At 42.8% G+C, this 19,440-nt stretch overlaps 1 protein-coding gene across 1 annotated transcript in view; it reads left to right on the top strand.

The window, feature by feature from the left end:
* HTRA1 (HtrA serine peptidase 1) overlaps positions 1-19,440 on the top strand; it is a 35,893-nt gene that overhangs the window by 13,867 nt on the left and 2,586 nt on the right. Inside the window, exons 2-8 of the mRNA XM_062635250.1 lie at positions 3,870-3,969; positions 4,300-4,504; positions 14,522-14,716; positions 15,410-15,442; positions 16,680-16,794; positions 16,943-17,000; positions 17,826-17,921. Coding sequence (XP_062491234.1) covers positions 3,870-3,969; positions 4,300-4,504; positions 14,522-14,716; positions 15,410-15,442; positions 16,680-16,794; positions 16,943-17,000; positions 17,826-17,921 — 802 coding nt within the window. The remainder of the gene's footprint in view (positions 1-3,869; positions 3,970-4,299; positions 4,505-14,521; positions 14,717-15,409; positions 15,443-16,679; positions 16,795-16,942; positions 17,001-17,825; positions 17,922-19,440) is intronic.

The raw sequence follows: 19,440 nt of genomic DNA, 5'->3' as shown, positions 1-19,440 counted from the left end.
AGGGTATTTAGGAACTAGAGCTTTATTCGAGCCCACCTCTCAAGGATTTAAATGCAAACAAACAAACACACAAAAACTGCCATAAAAAACTCCAGCCCTAAACACAACCCCCACAAATAATGAAAAGACTTTACTAGGAACTCGGCTCCAGAAGGGTGGAAAGGAAAAGGGCCAGGAAACTGGGGAGACTTTATTCTCCTTAATTCAACACTGATTATACCAAAGAAGCAGTTTGGAACTGAGAAAACTGCATTTTTGGGATCAGTATTGGTATGGAATTAAAGAGCTGGCCACATGCTTGTGGAGTACCTGTTAGTCAGGATGGATGTTGTTAGAGCTATGTATGAGAATATACAGGCAGTGGGGATTAAATAGTCAAACCCATATAAGCAATCAAACCTTAAAGCTATAGCTTTTCTGTTGCTTAATAGTTAAGCACAGTCCACTAAATCACTGCAGAGTCCCCACCTCTTTAAACCTGAAAACTTGGAGGGTGTTACATGGTATTCATTCCACTCTTCAAACTGTATTGTCCTAAAGACCCTGAACTAGCAGTATGGCTGGAAAACATGTGTTTTAGGAAAGCAGAAGTTCTGAATTTCCCTGCTGCCTCCTACAGGGGTTGGTGATGGCTGGAAACTACCGTATGGTGGTTGAGGAATGAACATCTGCTCAGATCTGGTTTGTATTATTGGTGGTTTTATGGCATTTTAGGCTTCCGTGTAGTAGCCTGTGCCTACTGGTGGTTCAAATCTAAGATAGTGGTTGCTTGTAGTAAAGTGCTCCTCTCAGCTCCCAACTACATTGCTCAGTCATCCCAAAGAGCAAGTAGCTAAGGTGAAGTATACTATTAAGTATATATGTAATGGGAAAATGGCATGCCTGCACGCATGACCATCTTGGTCTTGAGTCGTTTTTGCCCCATGATACTTAGTGATAGAAGAAGTTCTCAGCACATTAATACCTTTACTATAGCCTTCAGATTTAATGTTGTCACATGAGGATAAAGACCAGTTGCTAGGAGTGTTTTGCGTGTTAGCATTCATCAATGAATTCATCTGAACGGTACTTTGACTTCTGTTTATTTGCTGAAAAAAAAGGTATGTTTTCCATTTAAATGGGCAGTTGTTCAAGAGCTGTTGCAAAACGGTGTTACACAATGCAAGAATTCCTGCTACATAAGCAACAGGCAGGCGTGGCGAGCTGTTGTAAGCTTTTTAGGTCAGTATGCCATGAATCAGGATTTATTATCTAACTCTTCAGAGTATGAAATTTTGACCTTTTCACTGGGTGGCTTAGTTTGGGACTGCACAAGGAGAAGGGGGTTATACATGAAGCACTGTTGCTTCTGAAATCTTGGTGTTTGGAGCTTCCATTTCCAAGTGAAGGCAGCTCTCAGAGCTGAAGTGTTAGTAGTCTCACCACGTACAGCTTAGGCATCCTTTCTCTTCTTGAATAGCTACATGTAAAAAAAGAAGATTGAAGGCATTAAAAAAAGCTGTGTGTTTTCTGTGCAGTTCCCTCATCCACGGGAGCTCTCTTTTCCAAGGTCAGGATGTGACCTTTGGATGCCTAGAGCTGAGGAGAAAACTGAGGTGAAATCATTTCATAAGAGGAGATCAAAAAGCACATTGATGGATACAGTAGTGCCCTGTGGCGTTTTATCCCAGCATTGTGTTAATCCAATCTGATAATCTGTCAAAGCTCCTATTCAATGCAAGTGATTAATTCCAAACTGCAGTTCTCATTCTACTACCAGTTTTCCAAAACACTCGTGGTAGTTGTCAGCTTTATAGTGATGATGCAGGTACATTTGCTAATGCAGGTGCATGTTGCTAATAAAGGGAACATAAATCCTTTGGTAAATTGATGTTTTTCAATCAGCAAGTCAAGTCCTTATGCCTTTTGGGGATAAAAGGGCAACAGCTTGTGTGTAAACCAGAGAAAGCATAGAATGCTTTTGAAGAAGACAGTAGGTGAGGACACAAGTTCCCTGATTGATGTTCCTGCTTTATAAAGCAGATTAACATCTCTGAACTCTGATCTGAAACTGAATAGCAGATCATGTGGTTACTGCCGTGGCTGCTGTTTATGACTGATTGCATTTGAAAGCCCTTGAGATGCTTCATAGGGTATAAACAGGAGGAAAACATGTTCTTTGAGCAGTCAGACAGTGTTTGGGTTGAGCATCCACCCCTCTCACGAGAGCAGTGCTAAGTCACCTGAAACCAATATCTGGTTAGTGTTACAAGCAGCAATGTTTTGTTCCCAAATGAGCCCTCTGAATCTCCTGCCATGGGTTTTTGTCTCTAGTATGTACTTGAAAATGTGCAGTTTTCCACTCTGGTTTTCAGCTAATGAAGGTCATTCAAGTATTGGGATGACGTTATAGGATAGTCGCGTGTATCTACAATACTGCAGATAAACCGTCCTGTTACACCATCACTTAGAGCCATCCACAAGCTGCTTACTGCTTTAATCTCTGGGTGGATTTAGAAGCCAAATGGCCAGGGTGGATGGGAGCAGCACAGCACATTCATACTCATCTGAAAGTCAATTACAGATTTGGCTTGTGCTTTTATAACGCGAGATGGAGGCATCAGATAAAATGGTGAAAACAAAGGGTGCTCCTTGCCTCTAGGGAAATACAGAATAACTCTTTGGGGTGTTCCAATTGCTCAGTCGCTCTCCATTTACAAATAAAATTGTTTTGCCCCCAAACTGCTTGAGAAGGTGAAGCTGTGTCAGACTTGCAAGTTTTTTCCCAGAGATTTAATGGATTTTTAGGCATCTGATGATGCAGGCGGCTTTTCTGTCCTCCACAATAGGAGTTTGGTATCCCCTTGCTTTTGAAAAAAATCCCTCCCTGACCTCTCTCGAATACTCAGTGACCATGAGCTTTTGTGTTACAGCACTGCCCAGGAATGCAGAGCTTTGTGGTCCCATTGTTTTTGTGTGCCTATCTGATTTGTAGCCTTGAGGGTGGCTCAGTAACTTCAAAGTAGGTGGGATTGGCTCTTCTATGGAGTTGATGGACCACAGGTGATTATCAGTGGAAAGGATGCCTTGGGTATGGTTGTGTGGAGCATGTGTAATGTGTTTGGGTACCAGGCAGAGGCTGGTGGTTCAAGCCACGGGGGGACACCAGTGGGAAGGCAGCTCAAACCTCATACCCAGGTTACACTTGATGCACAGGAGCTGCTGTAGGTTTACATGGGGTTAGAACTTTGTTGTTCTCCGCATTCAGAAGCCAGTAAGAATGAGTATTTGGCAGGGGAACAGAACCCATTTGTTTAGCTTGTAAGGTCTTCTCAGATTAAACAGCCCATCCAGAAAAGAGGTGAGAGCAGAAAAGGGGACATCTGAGTACAAAATCCCGTTCCCAAAGGAAGAGCAGCACAGAGGTGGACTAAACACTGCGCTCCTCCAGTGTCCCATATCCAAGGCCAGCTTGGGCAGGGCTTGGAGCAACCTGGTCTAGTGGAAGGTGTCCCTGACCATGGCAGGGGATTGAACTGGATGAGCTTTAAGGTCCCTTCCAACACAAACCAGGCTGGGATTTTATGATGCATGGGAGCCACCAGCAGTGCAGTGTGCTCAATTGGGGTCTGCAGCTACAGCCTCATAGCCCAGTTATGTGCACATGAAACAAGAAGGTTTCATAGATCCCTTTGTCCTAATGATAAAGCACGCTGCCTCTTCTTGTGCAAAGAGGCAGAAGGGAAATCTGTGGGCAAGGGTTATACTGCAGATGACTTTTAAGGAGGAAAAAGATACCCACTTGGAGCTTTTTCTAATTCAGGTGTTTTGCAATGACCCTTCCCTTGTCTCTTGGAGAGCTCATGCCATGTCTTCTGTTCCTATTTCAGGCCAAGAACACCCTAATAGCCTGCGGCACAAATACAACTTTATTGCAGATGTGGTGGAGAAGATAGCTCCTGCTGTGGTTCACATTGAATTGTTTCGCAAGTAAACAAGATGCCCCGCTCTGATTTTTGTGTTCTTGAAAACAACAGCCAGTGTGCCAGAAATGTTGATTGATGCTGTGTAATAGCAAAGAGGGGTTTGGGGATGATAAATATTTGTCATGCTTAAGAATTAAAGATCATTTAAGAGTCCTGGCAGTAAAAAAAACAGTTCAGCTAATGCATGCATGTTATCTTCTTAATGATAGCAAGTAACAGCAGATACCCTAAGGCATTAAAAACCACCAAACTCTTTTGGGCTGTGCGTTTTTTAGTGATTTGTGATCTTTCAGCTTTTTGCAGCAATAAACCTTTGTTTCCCCATGTCTTTTAGACTTCCTTATTCAAAGAGGGAGATTCCCGTTGCCAGTGGTTCAGGGTTCATCGTCTCGGAAGACGGGCTGATAGTGACAAACGCCCATGTCGTCACCAACAAAAACCGGGTGAAGGTGGAGCTGAAGAACGGTGAAACGTATGAAGCTAAAATTAAAGATGTTGATGAAAAAGCTGACATTGCACTAATTAAAATAGATTCTCAGGTGAGTTGTTAAAGTGAGACTCATTGCATTCCTCTTCATTTAGCATCCTCCGTTGCAGAACTGTTGCTGTTTTTCATGTTTGAAGAAAGGCTGGTAGTTCAGTGGTCTGGGTTATAGAGGATATCTGAGCTAGGTGGAGACATGTTTTTAAACACCACGTTTGTGGTTGGCAGTGGTTAATTTTATCACCTCTCAGTGTAGTGCAAGCAAGTACGTAGCGCTTCTGTATGTATCCTCAAAATAAAAACCAGCAACTTAATTTGCTGGCTGCTTTACACACATATATTTGCTAATATGACTTTCCCTTTGATAAGAAATGGGTGTGTTCCCTTGTTTCTGATAGAGGGATGTGTCTTGTGCTTCTACACCCCCAGATCATCAGCGTTCAAGACCAGGTTGGATGAGGCCTTGGGTGATATGGTTTATTGTGAGGTGTCCCTGCCCATGGCAGGGGAGTTGGAACTGGATGCTCTTAAGGTCCTTTCCAACCCTAACTATTCTATGATTCTATACTGAAGTCACAAATTGCTTTTAGAGGATGCGTTTGTCCCTCTGTACCACTGATGTAGAGACTAAAATGGAAAATATCTTAGGAAGAGTCTTATACGTGCAAATTGAAGCCATTGGAAAGATGCTCTTAGACCGTAGGTGGTTTTCTGAACAAATGGAAATGCAACTTCCCATCTGTAGTCTACCCCCATCTCAAGCATACAGTTGTCAGCATTATTCTGCCTGCTGCAACAGCAGAAGAGCTGTCATGCAGCTCTGCACATTCGACAGCATAGTGCAAGTGGAGTACTGTGTTGAAATATTGTGATGCAGATGCAGTTAGACGCATGTGATTGCTTGGGGTGCTGCTCATATTGGTTTCCCTTGTTTGGACTGTTAATTTAATGGGAAAGAATGTTTCATTTGAAACACATGACTCAAAAATGTGTAGATCTTGCAGTGTTGTTTTAGTTCAGGCCTATTCCCCAGCGAGGTCAAAAGTGTTTGTGCCAGAGTTCATGACTAAATCAGACGTTTAATGCAGAACTCTTGGATCACCCAAGATATGAAGTGCTCCTGCTGCTCCCTTGCCACTTTGTCATTTAAAAGCACTTAGGTCTTGTTTAAAAGTTTCTTAACAGCAACATGGCAGAAAACCTTCACAGTACCCAGAATGGTTTTTGCCATGTTGTGTTTTCCTGTTTTCCTGAGGTGTAAACTATCAATCACTTATTTTCTCATTTTTATATTAAAATAAGCAAAAGTAGATCTGCAGTAACAAAGGGGATAAGAACTGGCAGCGTTGGCAGGGGTTGAAGGGCAGCTGGAAAAGTGACTCTAAAGTTGGAAGCACCACGTGGTAGGGAAAGTAGAAATGGTGGTGAGAAGACTTCAAGCAGTAGGAGGGTGAGTTTCAGAGAAGAGAGAAGCTGGTGAGTCAAAGAGAGGAGATGTTGAATTGATGTGACAGATTATTTTGAGGCCTTATGAAGAGAGCAGGCAGAAAGTTTTATGTTATTTGAAACCCTAAAGAAGTGGCTCCAAAATTTCCCTGGTAAACTGCTTACGGGAAGGGAGAACCTGGAAAACTGGCAGCAGCTTGGAAAGAAGGGAATGCAGCCAGATGAGCTGCCTGTAGTGGAAACCACTGTTAAACAGGGCTGGGATTGGTGTTTCTTGTTACGACTTGCAAGATGGCAGATGCTCTGCTTTTTAAAGTGCCTGCTGTGTAATTAAGCTGTAGTCATCTTCTCCCACCGGTTGAATTTTGAATGTAGTTTTGACCCTGTTTTGCAAGCAGCACATCAGCATTGCAACCTAATCCGTTTATATATATTTGCAAGGTCTTTAAGGCAGGAAACGTTTTCTGTCTTAGAGGTATCTAGAGCCAAATCTGCTACAGTTTTCTTTTTGGGGAGGGATTGACCTGTTAATATTCAGTTGTCTACGAGAAAAAAGGGCTGGTTTTAATGAAGCTTTGGGAAGCGTCTCAGTGCCTGGAGGCTGAGCTCCCAGCCTTCCTTTCCTAGTGCCAGCTTAGTGCATCCATCTGGGTACAGGAGATGAAATACCATGTCTCTGCTCTAAATTAGGTAGAATATGGATATAAACTTGGGTCTGACATATTCTTGCTAAGTGTCTTGTCAGTTGTAGAACCTTGTGTGTTCTTCCCCCATGGCCTTTGCCTCTTGCACTTCAGGATAATTCTGAGAAGACATGGAGAAAACTTCTTATATTTCTTGGTTTTTCCTGGGATAGGAGACCAGTTTTCCAGCTGGCTTTAGTGACATGGCGTTGGGAAATCCCAGTCCAAGGTGAGGCCTGAACCACCTCTATGTACAGGACGGATGATGCTTTCTTTGCACTTGGAGAATTAGAAACACAACGTTTTTGAGTTAAAGAATTAGAACTACAACATTTTAAGTGTTCACAGAAAGTTAAAGTGGAAACACAGCTCAGAAGCTGATTTTCAGACTGAACTTTGATGGAATGTTTGTCTATATCCAGTCAAGTTCAGTGTTTGAGCCTTCCTTTTTTGTACTGAAACACCTTCCTATCATTCAGATTGATAAAGTGGCTTTTTAACATCACATAGGTAATAATTGGTTGAAGTTGAAATGTATTTGATGACTGAAGAAGTCAATGTGATGGTGCAAATAACCCTTTAAATGTCTGGATATGGCATGGGAACCATCCTTAAGAATTTTTCTGCAGTTAGAGGTGAAGTTTTTCCTTTTGCATGAATTATTTAAAGATGACATCAAAGATGCAGAATGTTGGGGGGGGGGGTGTTTTTGTGTGACATGCTAAGGCAGGATCTGAAGGGTAAAGAATGCCTTTGTGGTTAGGAACAGAACTGGGCTTGAAGCATGAGTTTAGGCTGTGAGTTGGGTATTCCTAAAACTGTTAAGGTTTTGCAGCAGCCTGCGTGTTGTGTTTCCTTTACGCTGTGACCAACTGGCCAAAGACATTACTAGAACTAATTTGGCTTTGCTGAGTGCAGTAGGATATGAACGAGGGTGGTAAAATCTGAGCACCAGTGAGGATGAACTGTTTCCCTATGCACAGTAATGATGAAATTCTTTACCATGAAAAAACATTTTGCAGTCAATGAGGAACAGAATTTTGGGGGTTGTTATTCTAATCCGAAAACATGCTAATTTTTACAGCCTATAAAAGAAGGCAGCTGTGTTTCTTGTGTCTGTCATGGCACACAGCAGTTTGTGAAAGTGGGAAGTCAGATTGGAGTCAAGTGCGGTAAACGCAGATGCAATATAACCATCCTTCCAAGTGCAAACAGCTTTGAGGAGACAGCAGTACTAGAAAGAAGCAGTGCAGCTGCAGACAGCTTGGATATGAACATGCAAAACTTGCTAGGAAAACTGGGGCTTTGGCAGCATAGGCAGAGGCTGGTGAAATAACCCATCCCGTGCGACACACGTGATGCTGCAGTGAGCGTGAAACCCATCAGGAACATTGCACAACACTCCCAAGAAGCAGATGCTCTCGAGCTGGCAGACCTGGATTGTGAAACTTGTCTCAGCACAAATAACTACCTTGTTAAATGAGGATGTGTGATACAGCTGCTGAGAACTGTAGACACCAGGAGGAGGAAAGGAAATTTTTGGGTGGTTTAATGGACAATGTCAGGATTAACGGGGGGCAGAATTGAGAGAGAGCCCTGTGCCCTCATCCAGATCAAAGCTGGAAGGCAAAAATTAGTGGGAGGTAAAGATGGCTTTTGCCTGGAGACCCTGTTCACCCCTGGAAATAGGACTCTGCCTGCAGAATTGGTCTCTGTGGCAGGTGCCTGTGGTTTGGTAGTGACAATGCAGAAGTGGGGAGCACCATGAATGCCTTCGTTTTGGGGTGTATCGTCTTCCTAAGTGCTTAAAAACGGCCATGAGACACTTGCCACCGACTGCTATAGCATGTATATCAGGGGAGACATGGCAGGGTCTGAAGATTTCTGTTTCTCAGTGTGACCAGTCGCTGCCTTCTGTATTCCAGGCCGGATTTGGCCCCTACATGGTACAGCAGTAGTGGATTTGTGAACGATCTCTAACTCGTGGTAGTATCTCAGCCCTTTTGCTTAAGGTTTGCCCTCCATCTTACTAACAACCACTTAGTTTGACGCTTAAATCAACAAGACTTTCTGCCCTCATTCCTTCAGTGGTTTCATGAGGCAATGCAGCGTCTGTATCTTTGTGGTCTGAGGGATTTTGCCTTCTGTGTGTACAAACTGGAGGAAGCAGCAAAGCAAACTTCCCTGTTTGTATATCAATATTTTAATAGCCCACACTTTGAAAGAACAAACTGCTTGAGCACCAGATGTCCGTGGCTTTTCTGAAATGCTATTTCACTTTGAAATCTGTCCCTGGATGTTACATTGCTTCCTCTCGAGAGCCTGAGGAAGCCCACATATTGCTTCCAGAAGTCTTCAGGACCCATAGAAGTGAAATAGCTCATAAAAAGCGTGGATGTTAACTCATCAGTTTAAGCAGTGCTTTCCTGTCATCTTCAGCTCCTAGTAGCCCTCGCTGCAGGGACGATGCGCTGGTCCAGCTCCCCATGCAGCAAAATGCTCACATACATACCTCTGGGGTGGGTCTGCCAGCAGCAGGGTGCTTGATTCCATTTTATATAGGGGAGAGCAGCAATATCTTGGCAGGTAGCTGAAATCCTGGTGACACAGCAAAACACTCTTCATCCTCCTTCCTAATTTTTTTTCTGCAAGCTTCCCATGCTCCATATTTAGATAAGGAGACTCAGTTTTGTTGTTCTAACTATAGATGAAATACTTTTGGAGGCTTGTAATGCGTTCAGCTCGGGCTTTTCATTTTCTTTGGCCTTTTGTCAAGCAGTTTCGAGATTGTGGGTGATACTCCCCATTTTTATATATGCTCATGGGCTTGTGTTTTGATTTTGCCATGGCATTGAATAGTTTCATTAATGAGAACAGAAGTGCAGTTCCCAGAGAAGCCCCCTGTTTTGCCAGAGTCCCTTACAGCTGCATTAGTATACTCCACAGGCATCTGTTTCTCTTCCACCTAAAAATAAAAAGCACGAGGGAAGCCTGTTGCTGTCGAACTCGGGACATTTGTCTCCTCTTCATCGGCTTCTTGAACTGCAAACTGCTTCCTGCAGATTCATGCTCTTCCTTCCACAAACGAAGGAGATTACAGAGCAGAGAAGGGATTTGCTCACGTTCATTGCCAGCATGGAGACAGAGTCGCTTATTTCACGGATATAGAAGTTCCAAGTGAAACAGCCCCTGGTTATGGCCATCTGTCTCTTGGGTTTTATATCTCTGTGGCACTGACCCTGTCTGGTGGTAGTCATGTGCTGCCTCTTTTAGTTTCAGAGCCCATTTGTCCCAGCTCTACTTCTTTTACCTGACTCAGCCTATATTGCTAATGTACATCAGGTCAACGCCTGGCTCCTGGCTGATGCTGCTGTAGTCCTATCCTTGTCCTAACCTCCCGTGCCACAATAGCTGTGTCTTCTTGTTGAATGGAGCCGTTTCTTGTGGTGCTGTGCAGCTCTCCATTTTCGTGGGAGTGATGTTTATCCAGGGCTGGAGTCAAATCCATATATAAAAATGTCTGAAGCCCTTTGGGATGAGAAAGGCTTAAAATATTAACACTAATTAATGGCTCCTTCTCTGGCTGGGTGTAAACAGTGAGTCATGTGCCACTTATGGTTATGCATGTTTAGTCCTATTTCTGTGTCCCTGCACAATGCCTGCTTGCAGATTTGTTTTATTGAGTAAACACAGATCCCAGCAGAGCCCCGAGGCTGCATCAAATGAAAAACGGAGGGATAGGAAGGATGTTATGTGTTGCCCAAGGTCATGCAGTGAGTCACTGGGAAAGCTGGGTTGAGGTGCTGGGTGTTTCTGGCTGCCTGTTTGCTGTGCTGCAAGGCATGCTCGTTTGCCTGGGATTTTAATTAACTGCTGTGGCAAATCTATAGTTAACCCAAGAGAATCACGAGTTGTAACGGTAGCTGTGTCATCCTGATGACCTGTGAGAACTGAAGAGTGCCCCTTTATTAAGTGTGGTTATTAGGAGCCCTAAATCCCAAGCACTTAAACTTGGTTGGTTTACAATGCCTTAACATCCTTGACAAGAGATTGGCAGTGGAAGGGTGTGAGGGCACAATGTGCATCTGATATGATTCTGGTTACAGCACTGCTCTAAAGGCTTGCCTCGCATTTCCAGCACTCCTCCTGTGGCCTGCAGGACGTACATCCCACTTGATCGCTTGGTGCCCAGGGATTTTGGTTGTGTTTGTACTGCTTTCACTACAAAACCACCTCACCAATGTAAATAAAGGTGTGGGGGGGTTGATAGTGGAAAGTTTAAATCTGAACATGGCAATGTGATTTCTAAGGGTTTTGTTTTAGAGAGAAACCCCCCAAATTTAGAGCCACTACAATGCATATATTTATTATAACCAATTCTTCATAGCATTTACTTGCAGAGGCACTGATAAGAGTTTATTTACATGCAGCACCGTTAGCGTGCTCTGCAGCACACAGCGAAATCAGAAGGAATAGAGAGCACATTTTCCATAGCTATGTTTCAAAATACGTACAGACCAAGGCAATGGTTGCAGTTGATGTTTTGTTCCTAGCAAAGGAAAGGTTGGCCAGCCTCTTTCCAGAAAGCACATTGAATCACACGGGTGACCCACAGCCAGTCCATGCAGCGCTACACTTTGAAGCCTCGCTAGTATAGGCACAGGCTTGAAAACGCAGCACAATCAAAAGTAATTGTATTAGTCAGAGATTGTTCATGTATTTTCTTTCTGCTGCCAGTTGCAATTTTGGCTTCGTGACCGTTTTTATAGCTCAAGAACGGTGTAAAAAGTCTTTAACTTTGTACATAACCAGTCTTCTTTTTTGCTATTAATGAAAAAAATAAGATTTCTGGTTTCTTTTGCTTGCCCATGTTTCATTTGCTGATAAATGTCCTCTTCCTCTGTAAAGTATCCCTTTTCAGTGCACTGGGCTACAAGCAAAAGCCACTTTTGTAGTGTGTGTTGGAGGGTTTTTTTTGTTATAAGGAAAATCAGTGCCAAAAAGAGATGCTGCTCTCGACCAACAACATCTTGAAAACACGTGCTACGTAAGCCTAAGAGCATCTGGTGAGCGAAGGAAGGGCCAGGGTGCTCCCTCAATCCAAACAATACCCATATGGGGCTGTTTGTGTTGCATATACTGCGTGCTTCCCAGCACAGCTAATCGGAGCTGCCTGTTTCCCGCTGTACTGAAGAGGTCCCTTGGAGTCAGGGCTGTGGTCTGAGATGATGAACCACTCAGCAGTGATGCCTTGGGATGTTGCGGCTGGAAATAAGATGGGGAAACAGGGTAATGCTGCTGAATCCTTCCCGGAGTTAAACCACAGCCTTTTGGGTTTATCTAAGGCTATGGCACCAACAGGGGCCATGGGTAATTATTATTTAATATCAGGGCATTGCTGGTTGTGAAAACTTTCCTCTGAAAGAGCATTAGAAAGGGAAATGTTTTTCTCTTTACTCTGCTGCCTGGTCTGTTGCTCCTCCAACTGATTCTGTTTAACAAGCACTTGGCTTAATTATTTTCTTGCTGTCTGGAGACTGAAAGATAAGTTTCCATAGAGCATCTTGTCCTGTCTGGGGTTTGGCAATGAGTTTTATTGAAACAATCTGTTCATCTGAGTAAAAGTTTGCTGGTGGAGTTGTGGCAAAATTGGCTAAAGGATACACAGGACCAGGCTTGTTAAATATTAAAAGCATAACTTTTGTATCTGCAGCAGCATATGGTGATGACCGATGTCATTAGTTTTTACTTTCTACTTTGCAGGTAGAACGTATCCATCTCCTAGGATATTTGTGTCTATCTATCTCCTAGGATATTTGAAATAGAGTTGTAGGTGAAAAATACAAAATTATGGGTATTTGGGTTAGTTTATGTTAGTGGATTTTTGTCCCTAAGGGTCATTTATCAATACAGGCTTTCAAAGCTGCTGGTGACAAAAGCCAACTAAAGAGCTACCTCTTGGTTTCCTATTTAAACACAATAATATTTTCCCTTCTTGCCCAAATTTAGTAGTGACTCAGCTTCTGTTAACTTCTGGAATTAAATTATAACTTGGTAATCTGTGCAAATAATCAGAGCATACTACATGCTGCCTTGTTTCTTTGCTGCGTGAGCCCGCAGTATATAGCTTTATGTTCCATCAAGTAGAGGTACATAAATCTGTGTGCTTTGGAACAGGTATGGAATGAAAAAAGCACCTTTACAAGTTTTCCAGGAGGAATGAATTACAGGGCATTAAGCCAGTTTGTACCTCCATTTTAGGTACAGAGCTCAAGAATACCTCAAAGGTACTCTGGTTTTTAATAGAGTAACTCCTTGAAAACTGGTTTAAGTTAATCTCTAGGTATGGACTCCACTGCATCTAGAATCACTGTTCTATTGTGAAAGTTTATACTAAAGCCTTTTTCCTTTTGTGTCCAGGTGTGTTGAGCAAAGCAAGGAATTTTTTAAGTGGGGTGTGTGTGAAGGAAAGCTCGATTAAGGTTAGGTTTGCTAAGCAAAACATGCATCCTTTCAGACTTCTTCTGTTTTGATTTTGTGTTCAGTAACCTTCTAATCCTCCAAATCCTTAAGCTGAAACCTGAATTTATACATGTAGAGGTCCATTGATGCTTATAGAAATAGCCTAGTGACATGATTAAGTAAAGAATCCCAGTAGTTTGTGTTGGAAGGGACCTTAAAGCTCATCCAGTTCCACCCCCTGCCACAGGCAGGGACACCTTCCACTAGAGCAGCTTGCTCCAAGCCCCTGTGTCCAACCTGGCCTTGAACACTGCCAGGGATGGGGCAGCCACAGCTTCTCTGGGCACCCTGTGCCAGCGCCTCAGCACCCTCATAGTAAATATGTAGTTAAATACCTGGGGAGGGTCAGGATCATTGGCAGATTAAAAAATGTGTTGCATCACTAAAAGGGTAAAGACCTTAAAAATGCCAGGAAAGGAGGAATGCTGCTTAATGTTTTACAGACAGGTGGTAAGGAAAGGCAAAGTATTTATTTCAAGTATGATCTGTTTCAGAACACCCTTCTCTATTTACTTGGTGAGTAGGAGGCCTTCCCAGCTGTTTTCTGATTGCTGCAGGGGGAGTTATTGGTCCAGCTGGAATCATCTGTTATCCAGCCGGTTCAGTTCCTGTGCAGATACAACGCATCTTGTCGCAACCACACGTGGTTCCCTTGATCCATTGCATTGAGTGAGGGTGTGTGGATCCAACCTTCCCTTCCTTCTTGATGCTGGATTTTAAGAATGCTTTGTGCCATAATGGGAATGTCTGCAATCACATGATATTTAGTATGATTAGAGATAAGATCTTGAAAGTAAAGTATAATGGTCAGAATAGAAAAATCCCATAAAGTCTTTAAATCAGTGTATGTAGGAGGCAATATAATTATTTAGAAGAGATACTGTATTGAAAACAAAGTAAGATGAAACATTAACTGGTGTCTTATGAGAATATAAAATGCTTTTAACTACACATATACATGTTTGGCACACTTTGCCTGTTGCTTTCATGACTCTGTAGTGCTCACTCTCAATATTACTTTTATTTCAGCAGCTGTTGGGAAATTATTTCAAGAAGCTGCTGCAAACAACTCATTCATAGTGTCCTCAAACGCTTGCTTTGTACAGCGGGGAGGAGCTATTCCTTTGGTGTGTTAGTTGCGTTTGATTTAATGGGTACCTGTTGTGGAAAAAGTACCACAGTGCAAAGAGCCCACTTGTTGGAGGAGAAACTTGTTGGGATCTTTCTGTCCCAAGCCACATGAAATAGTCAAAGAACATAGAACAAGCAAAGTCGCCAAGAGATAAAAGCCTCTCTCTTTTTCTCTGCTCCATTGATGCGTTCATGCTTCTGTAGTTCGTTCTCACTGTTGCAGTGTTTTAACATACAAATTTTTCTTGTTTCTTTTTCTACTCATATTTTAATTTTCTGTTTGTTTGTAGGGTAAATTGCCAGTTCTTCTGCTCGGGCAGTCTGCAGACTTGAGGCCAGGAGAATTTGTGGTGGCGATTGGAAGCCCGTTTTCCCTGCAAAACACAGTGACGACAGGGATCGTCAGTACTACTCAACGTGGAGGGAAGGAGCTGGGGCTCCGCAACTCCGATATGGACTACATTCAGACAGATGCCATTATCAACGTGCGTCCTGCTTTGAGCCTCATCCACTCCAGCTCTTATATTTCTTGAGTAGTTTGAAAATCTCAGCAGTGATTCAGTTCTTAAGAGCAGTGAGGGTAGTCTGGCCTTCCTTTCATCCTTGTAAATACGGACATCTGCACTCCAGCAGCACTTGATTGTTGTTTGAAAGTCCCCAAGGAACCACACTAAGTACAATATCTGCCTTCACTTCAAAATTCTTACAAGGGAGGATGCATTTTTCTCTGGCAAATAAGTGTCTTTTCAAAATCCATCGTGTTTGCTAAAACAGAAGCCAAGCTTAGTTTAAGGATTCAAGCTTGTTTCTGCATTCAGGCAAAACAATGGGTTTTGTACTTCTGCTGTTGACCTTGTAAGAAATCTTCTCTAACAGCTCCCAGAGCTGTCCTAAAAATCTTCTGAAGTTGCTAGTGTGGTACTGTTAAAACAAAAGAAAAACCTTGGCTTTCTTAACTTTGGCAGGAGAAGAAGGACTAAGCATTTGCAAAGCTCAGCTAAAAGGGGTGATGTTAAGTGTAGTTAGTGGGTTTGGATGTTGGACTGTTCTATTGCACAGATTTAATGGAGAATGAAAAAAATGCTACAGAAATATTTCAGAAATCCCTTTAATGTTTTGCTTGCCATAAATGAAGAGGTAGATACTAAAACATGTTCTTGCCATGTGTTTATTTTCAGTATGGGAACTCCGGAGGACCCCTAGTAAATCTGGTAAGAGCTTCTTTACGTTTGCTGAGTACCAAGCTTATAACTTTTTAGTTTAAAAACAAAACAAAGAACTCCACTCAAACCAACAAACAAACAAAGCCCCACGCCAGAATCGTGATTCAGAGCTTCATATCTGGCTGACGACACAAAATTCACGTGGCTCTTACTAATCACTGCTCTGCGTTCATGTTGGCGAGTCCCAAAATGCGCTTGGATTTCAATATTTAAGGTCTTTATAGTTTGCATAGTTTTGAGTAAGTGTAATGCCCAATTTGTTTTGCCACATGCCTTGCAAAAAGTTAGAAGCACATTTTAAAGTGGAGGCGTTTGCCCTCAGTGTGTACCATGCAACTGACAGTACTGGGGGTTTTTTATACTGCAGCTCAGCGTAATGGTTCAAAACCCCCCTTATTTTAAATCACACCGAGGGGGTTGTATTTATCAGGATATTAGGCTTTATTTACTGCTATTGTACAACATAGCATTGACCTCCAGCAACTGTGGATAAGCCCCAGAGAGAACAACTGAAGCAAGTTACAAAACCTAACTGCTGTGTGAAGTCTCTCAGATGGAGCACATGGGGTCAAAGGGAGGCGAGCCAGTGGTCCTCGATGAGGGACAGCACAAACTGGAAGGAGGAGGTAGCCACAGTTTCTGCCTTGGAGATTTGGCGTCTTTTTTTCGCCCAATTCAAAGTACAGTTTCAGCACTAGTAACCTCTTAAAGAATTACAGTTGGAAAGTTTTTATCTGGGTTATATGAGGGAGGGAAGCTGCTGAGATTTCAAAAGAGTTTTGAATCAGCAGCTGACAGCAGAATGTTTGATCTGAAACTCTCTCTTGGAGCCACAGTACCGGGAAAAGCTTTTTGATTTTGATGAACTGTCGTTTATATTATTATGCAATATCTGCTCAGAACAGCTTGGTGCTGTGCTTCGTGAGGTGCCTGCTGAAACAAACAGACAAAAATTGGCTGAGAATATGCCGCTTGTCTGCTGGAAGCAGGAGAGCTGCCCAGTTCTGGTCTCTCTTCTGCTAGAAGGTGAATATCCACATCAGTTTTCAAAAGTGTGGAATAGTTTTTTATCAACACGCTCAAAAAATTAGATTTAAAGAAGTCATTTAGCAACTTGAAAACCCAGCTACAGAGTGTGTTGTGTGTCTGTGGTTGGTTGGAAGGAAACACCCATTTCTCTTTGAGCCGTTTCACATTTGCTAATAACAATTTCTTCGTTCTCCAGGATGGTGAAGTTATTGGAATTAACACATTAAAAGTTACAGCAGGGATCTCGTTTGCTATCCCATCGGATAAAATCAAGAAGTTCCTAACTGAATCCCATGACAGACAAGCTAAAGGTACCAGTTCACCGCTTTGAAAGAGCTATGAAGTACATTTCTGAATGTACTTCAAAAGAGCTGATTTCTGAAGAAATCAGAAAGTTTATGGCCTTTGAGGCTCTTTTAGTAAGAGTAATTGACCAAAACCCATTTTTCCTTTCTGTAGGAAAAGCTATAACCAAAAAGAAATACATTGGCATACGAATGATGTCTCTAACTCCTAGGTAAGTAAAGGTGGTGGTTCCTCACCTTCCCGAAGTGCATGCATTTGGATCAAGCTCTTGGATGTGCAGAAACAAGGAGGTTTGAACCAGCAGCGTGTGCCCCTGTATGTGCTGGTGACAACTCGCAGCCAGTTTTTGCTCTTTTTCATCTGCTACATGGGTGAACTCTCCTGTAGACTCTTGTGCTGAGCCAGCTTTTAATCAACACCTTGGCTTTTTCTTTTCCTTAATGCTTCAGAAGAGACTAGGTAGTGATTGTTGGTGTGTCCTGGGGCTCTGTTACTGTTGTATGTTTTCACGAATCGCAGCAGCTATGTGCATATTTCCGGTACTATAAAATCATGTTCATTAAATTATTCACTTAATACAAAATGAAGCTTTTGTGTGGATTTCCTTACTCATACCCAAACCAGAGAAGACTCATGAGTAGGTGTTACTACATCCTGTAGAAATAACCAGAAGTTTTCCCATGGGCAGAATCACAGGTATAACAAAGCATTGAAACCTGAAGAGGTTTTTTAGATGTTCAGCATCTGGTAATTCCAAAGACCAAGTTTTGCAGTGTTTTAGTTGTGATCCTCTGTATGTATTGAAAAGGTTTCATTGACTAGACATAGGCATTAAAACCTATACGCGTACAAAAAAGAAGTGTAATAATTCTTTGAAACACTTGTAAGAGTTAAAACAAAGTGGGAAGTGTCACATCAACATGTGTAAAATACCTCAGCTAGTGAATGTTAAGTGACTTAACTAAGTAAAAATGCCTGCTTATTTTTTTTTCCCATCTTGTCAAAATGTTTTTGTTGCTGTTTCTTCATTTTCCAGCAAAGCTAGAGAGCTGAAGGATCGCCATAAAGACTTTCCTGATGTTGTCTCTGGGGCCTATGTTATTGAAGTAATTCCAGAAACACCAGCTGAAGCGTAAGTTGAAGTCCTTTTTTTCTCAAAACCACTGCCACTGACTTAAGGGGGTCATGATAGAGAATGTTCTCTGCTTAACTGGCTATCTTCATCATGCTAAATTAACACAGTTACAACCATCTGATTGCTATTAGGTTGTCTGTTGGAAATCAGTTTGTGGTTTCAGGCCGGTCCCTGATGGGCAATATTGGGAACGTATCAGGAGCTCTGTCAGCGTTCCCAACCGAAAGGGCAAGGATTCAGTGGGCGTGGAAACTCCGTCCTCATTTTTTCTCAGTGACTGCATCCAAGACATCTGCTGTACCGATGCCAGTGCTGAATAAAGATGTTTGCTTGTGCATGCTCCCCACGGCCCCGCTGGTCCCTCGTGCAGGAGGGTGAGGGAGAAGCTTTGCGACCACCTAGTGAAGATGTGTCCAATTCAGCCCAAGCACTTCAGTGCTGGACAAAACCAGAACCTCTCCTGGCTTTCCCCCATCAGGGGTGAAATCCTCTCTTAGGCAGGAGATGCTCTTCTATGTGAGAGCTTTGTCAGGAGCCACACTACTGGGAAGAGCTTTTGGTTTTGGGTGACTGATCTTTTTCTTTGTGTTACTCAGTATTTGCTCAGAAGCTCACATGCTGGTTGGTACCACACTTCATGGGATGCCTGGCTGACGTACAGGAGACCTTATAAGAGTCTTCTAATACCTAAAGGAAGCTGACAAGAAATCTGGAGAGGGACTTTTTATAAGAGCAGGTAGTGATAGGACAAGGGGTGATGGGTTCAAACTTAGGGAGATTTAGGTTAGATATAAGGAAGAAGTTCTTCCCTGGGAGGGTGCTGAGGTGCTGGCACAGGGTGCCCAGAGAAGCTGTGGCTGCCCCATCCCTGGCAGCATTCAAGGCCAGGTTGGACACAGGGGCTTGGAGCAACCTGACCTAGCAGAAGGTGTTCCTGCCTGTGGCAGGGGTTGGAACTGGATGAGCTTTAAGGTCCCTTCCAACACAAACCAGTCTGGGATTCTATGTGGTCTGTGGTCACCAGCACTGGTGAGTCTGGCTCCTGCTGGAGACACTTTCAGAGTTTGTTTGGTATGAAACCACTGAATAATCCCAGGTAGGAAATGGGAAAATTTATTCATTTTCTGAAACTGCAGATCATTTAAGACGAGTAAATCTTCATGGCAGCAAAGGCATATGTAGCACCAAAGGCATGTAGGCAGAAAGCTACTTGGAGCAGGCATATGTTATCTCTTAGGGAGACTACAAGGAGTTAGATGATCTTAAGGTCCTTTCCAATCCTAACTATTCTACGATTCTATGGTTGGATGATGTCTCCTTGTTGCAGTTTGGATATCACTGTACGATATATAGCTTTAACTAACGTGGTCTCTGAATTATTGCTGTGCTTTGTAGAAGATTCCTCTTGTCAGCAGTGGTCATGCAGAATACTGGTGTATGTCTGTAATGTGACATTAAACTGCAGTTAGTGTAGGAATAATGTGGCTGCTCCAGTGTGGGACTGAACTGACTGCCT

The sequence above is a fragment of the Pezoporus occidentalis genome, unplaced genomic scaffold (assembly GCF_034315485.1).
Source record: "Pezoporus occidentalis ecotype Australia unplaced genomic scaffold, CSIRO_AGI_Poc_V1 ctg45, whole genome shotgun sequence".
Lineage (NCBI taxonomy): Eukaryota > Metazoa > Chordata > Aves > Psittaciformes > Psittacidae > Pezoporus > Pezoporus occidentalis.
Note: the sequence above shows the minus strand (reverse complement) of the source record. Positions and strands in the feature narration are given on the sequence as shown.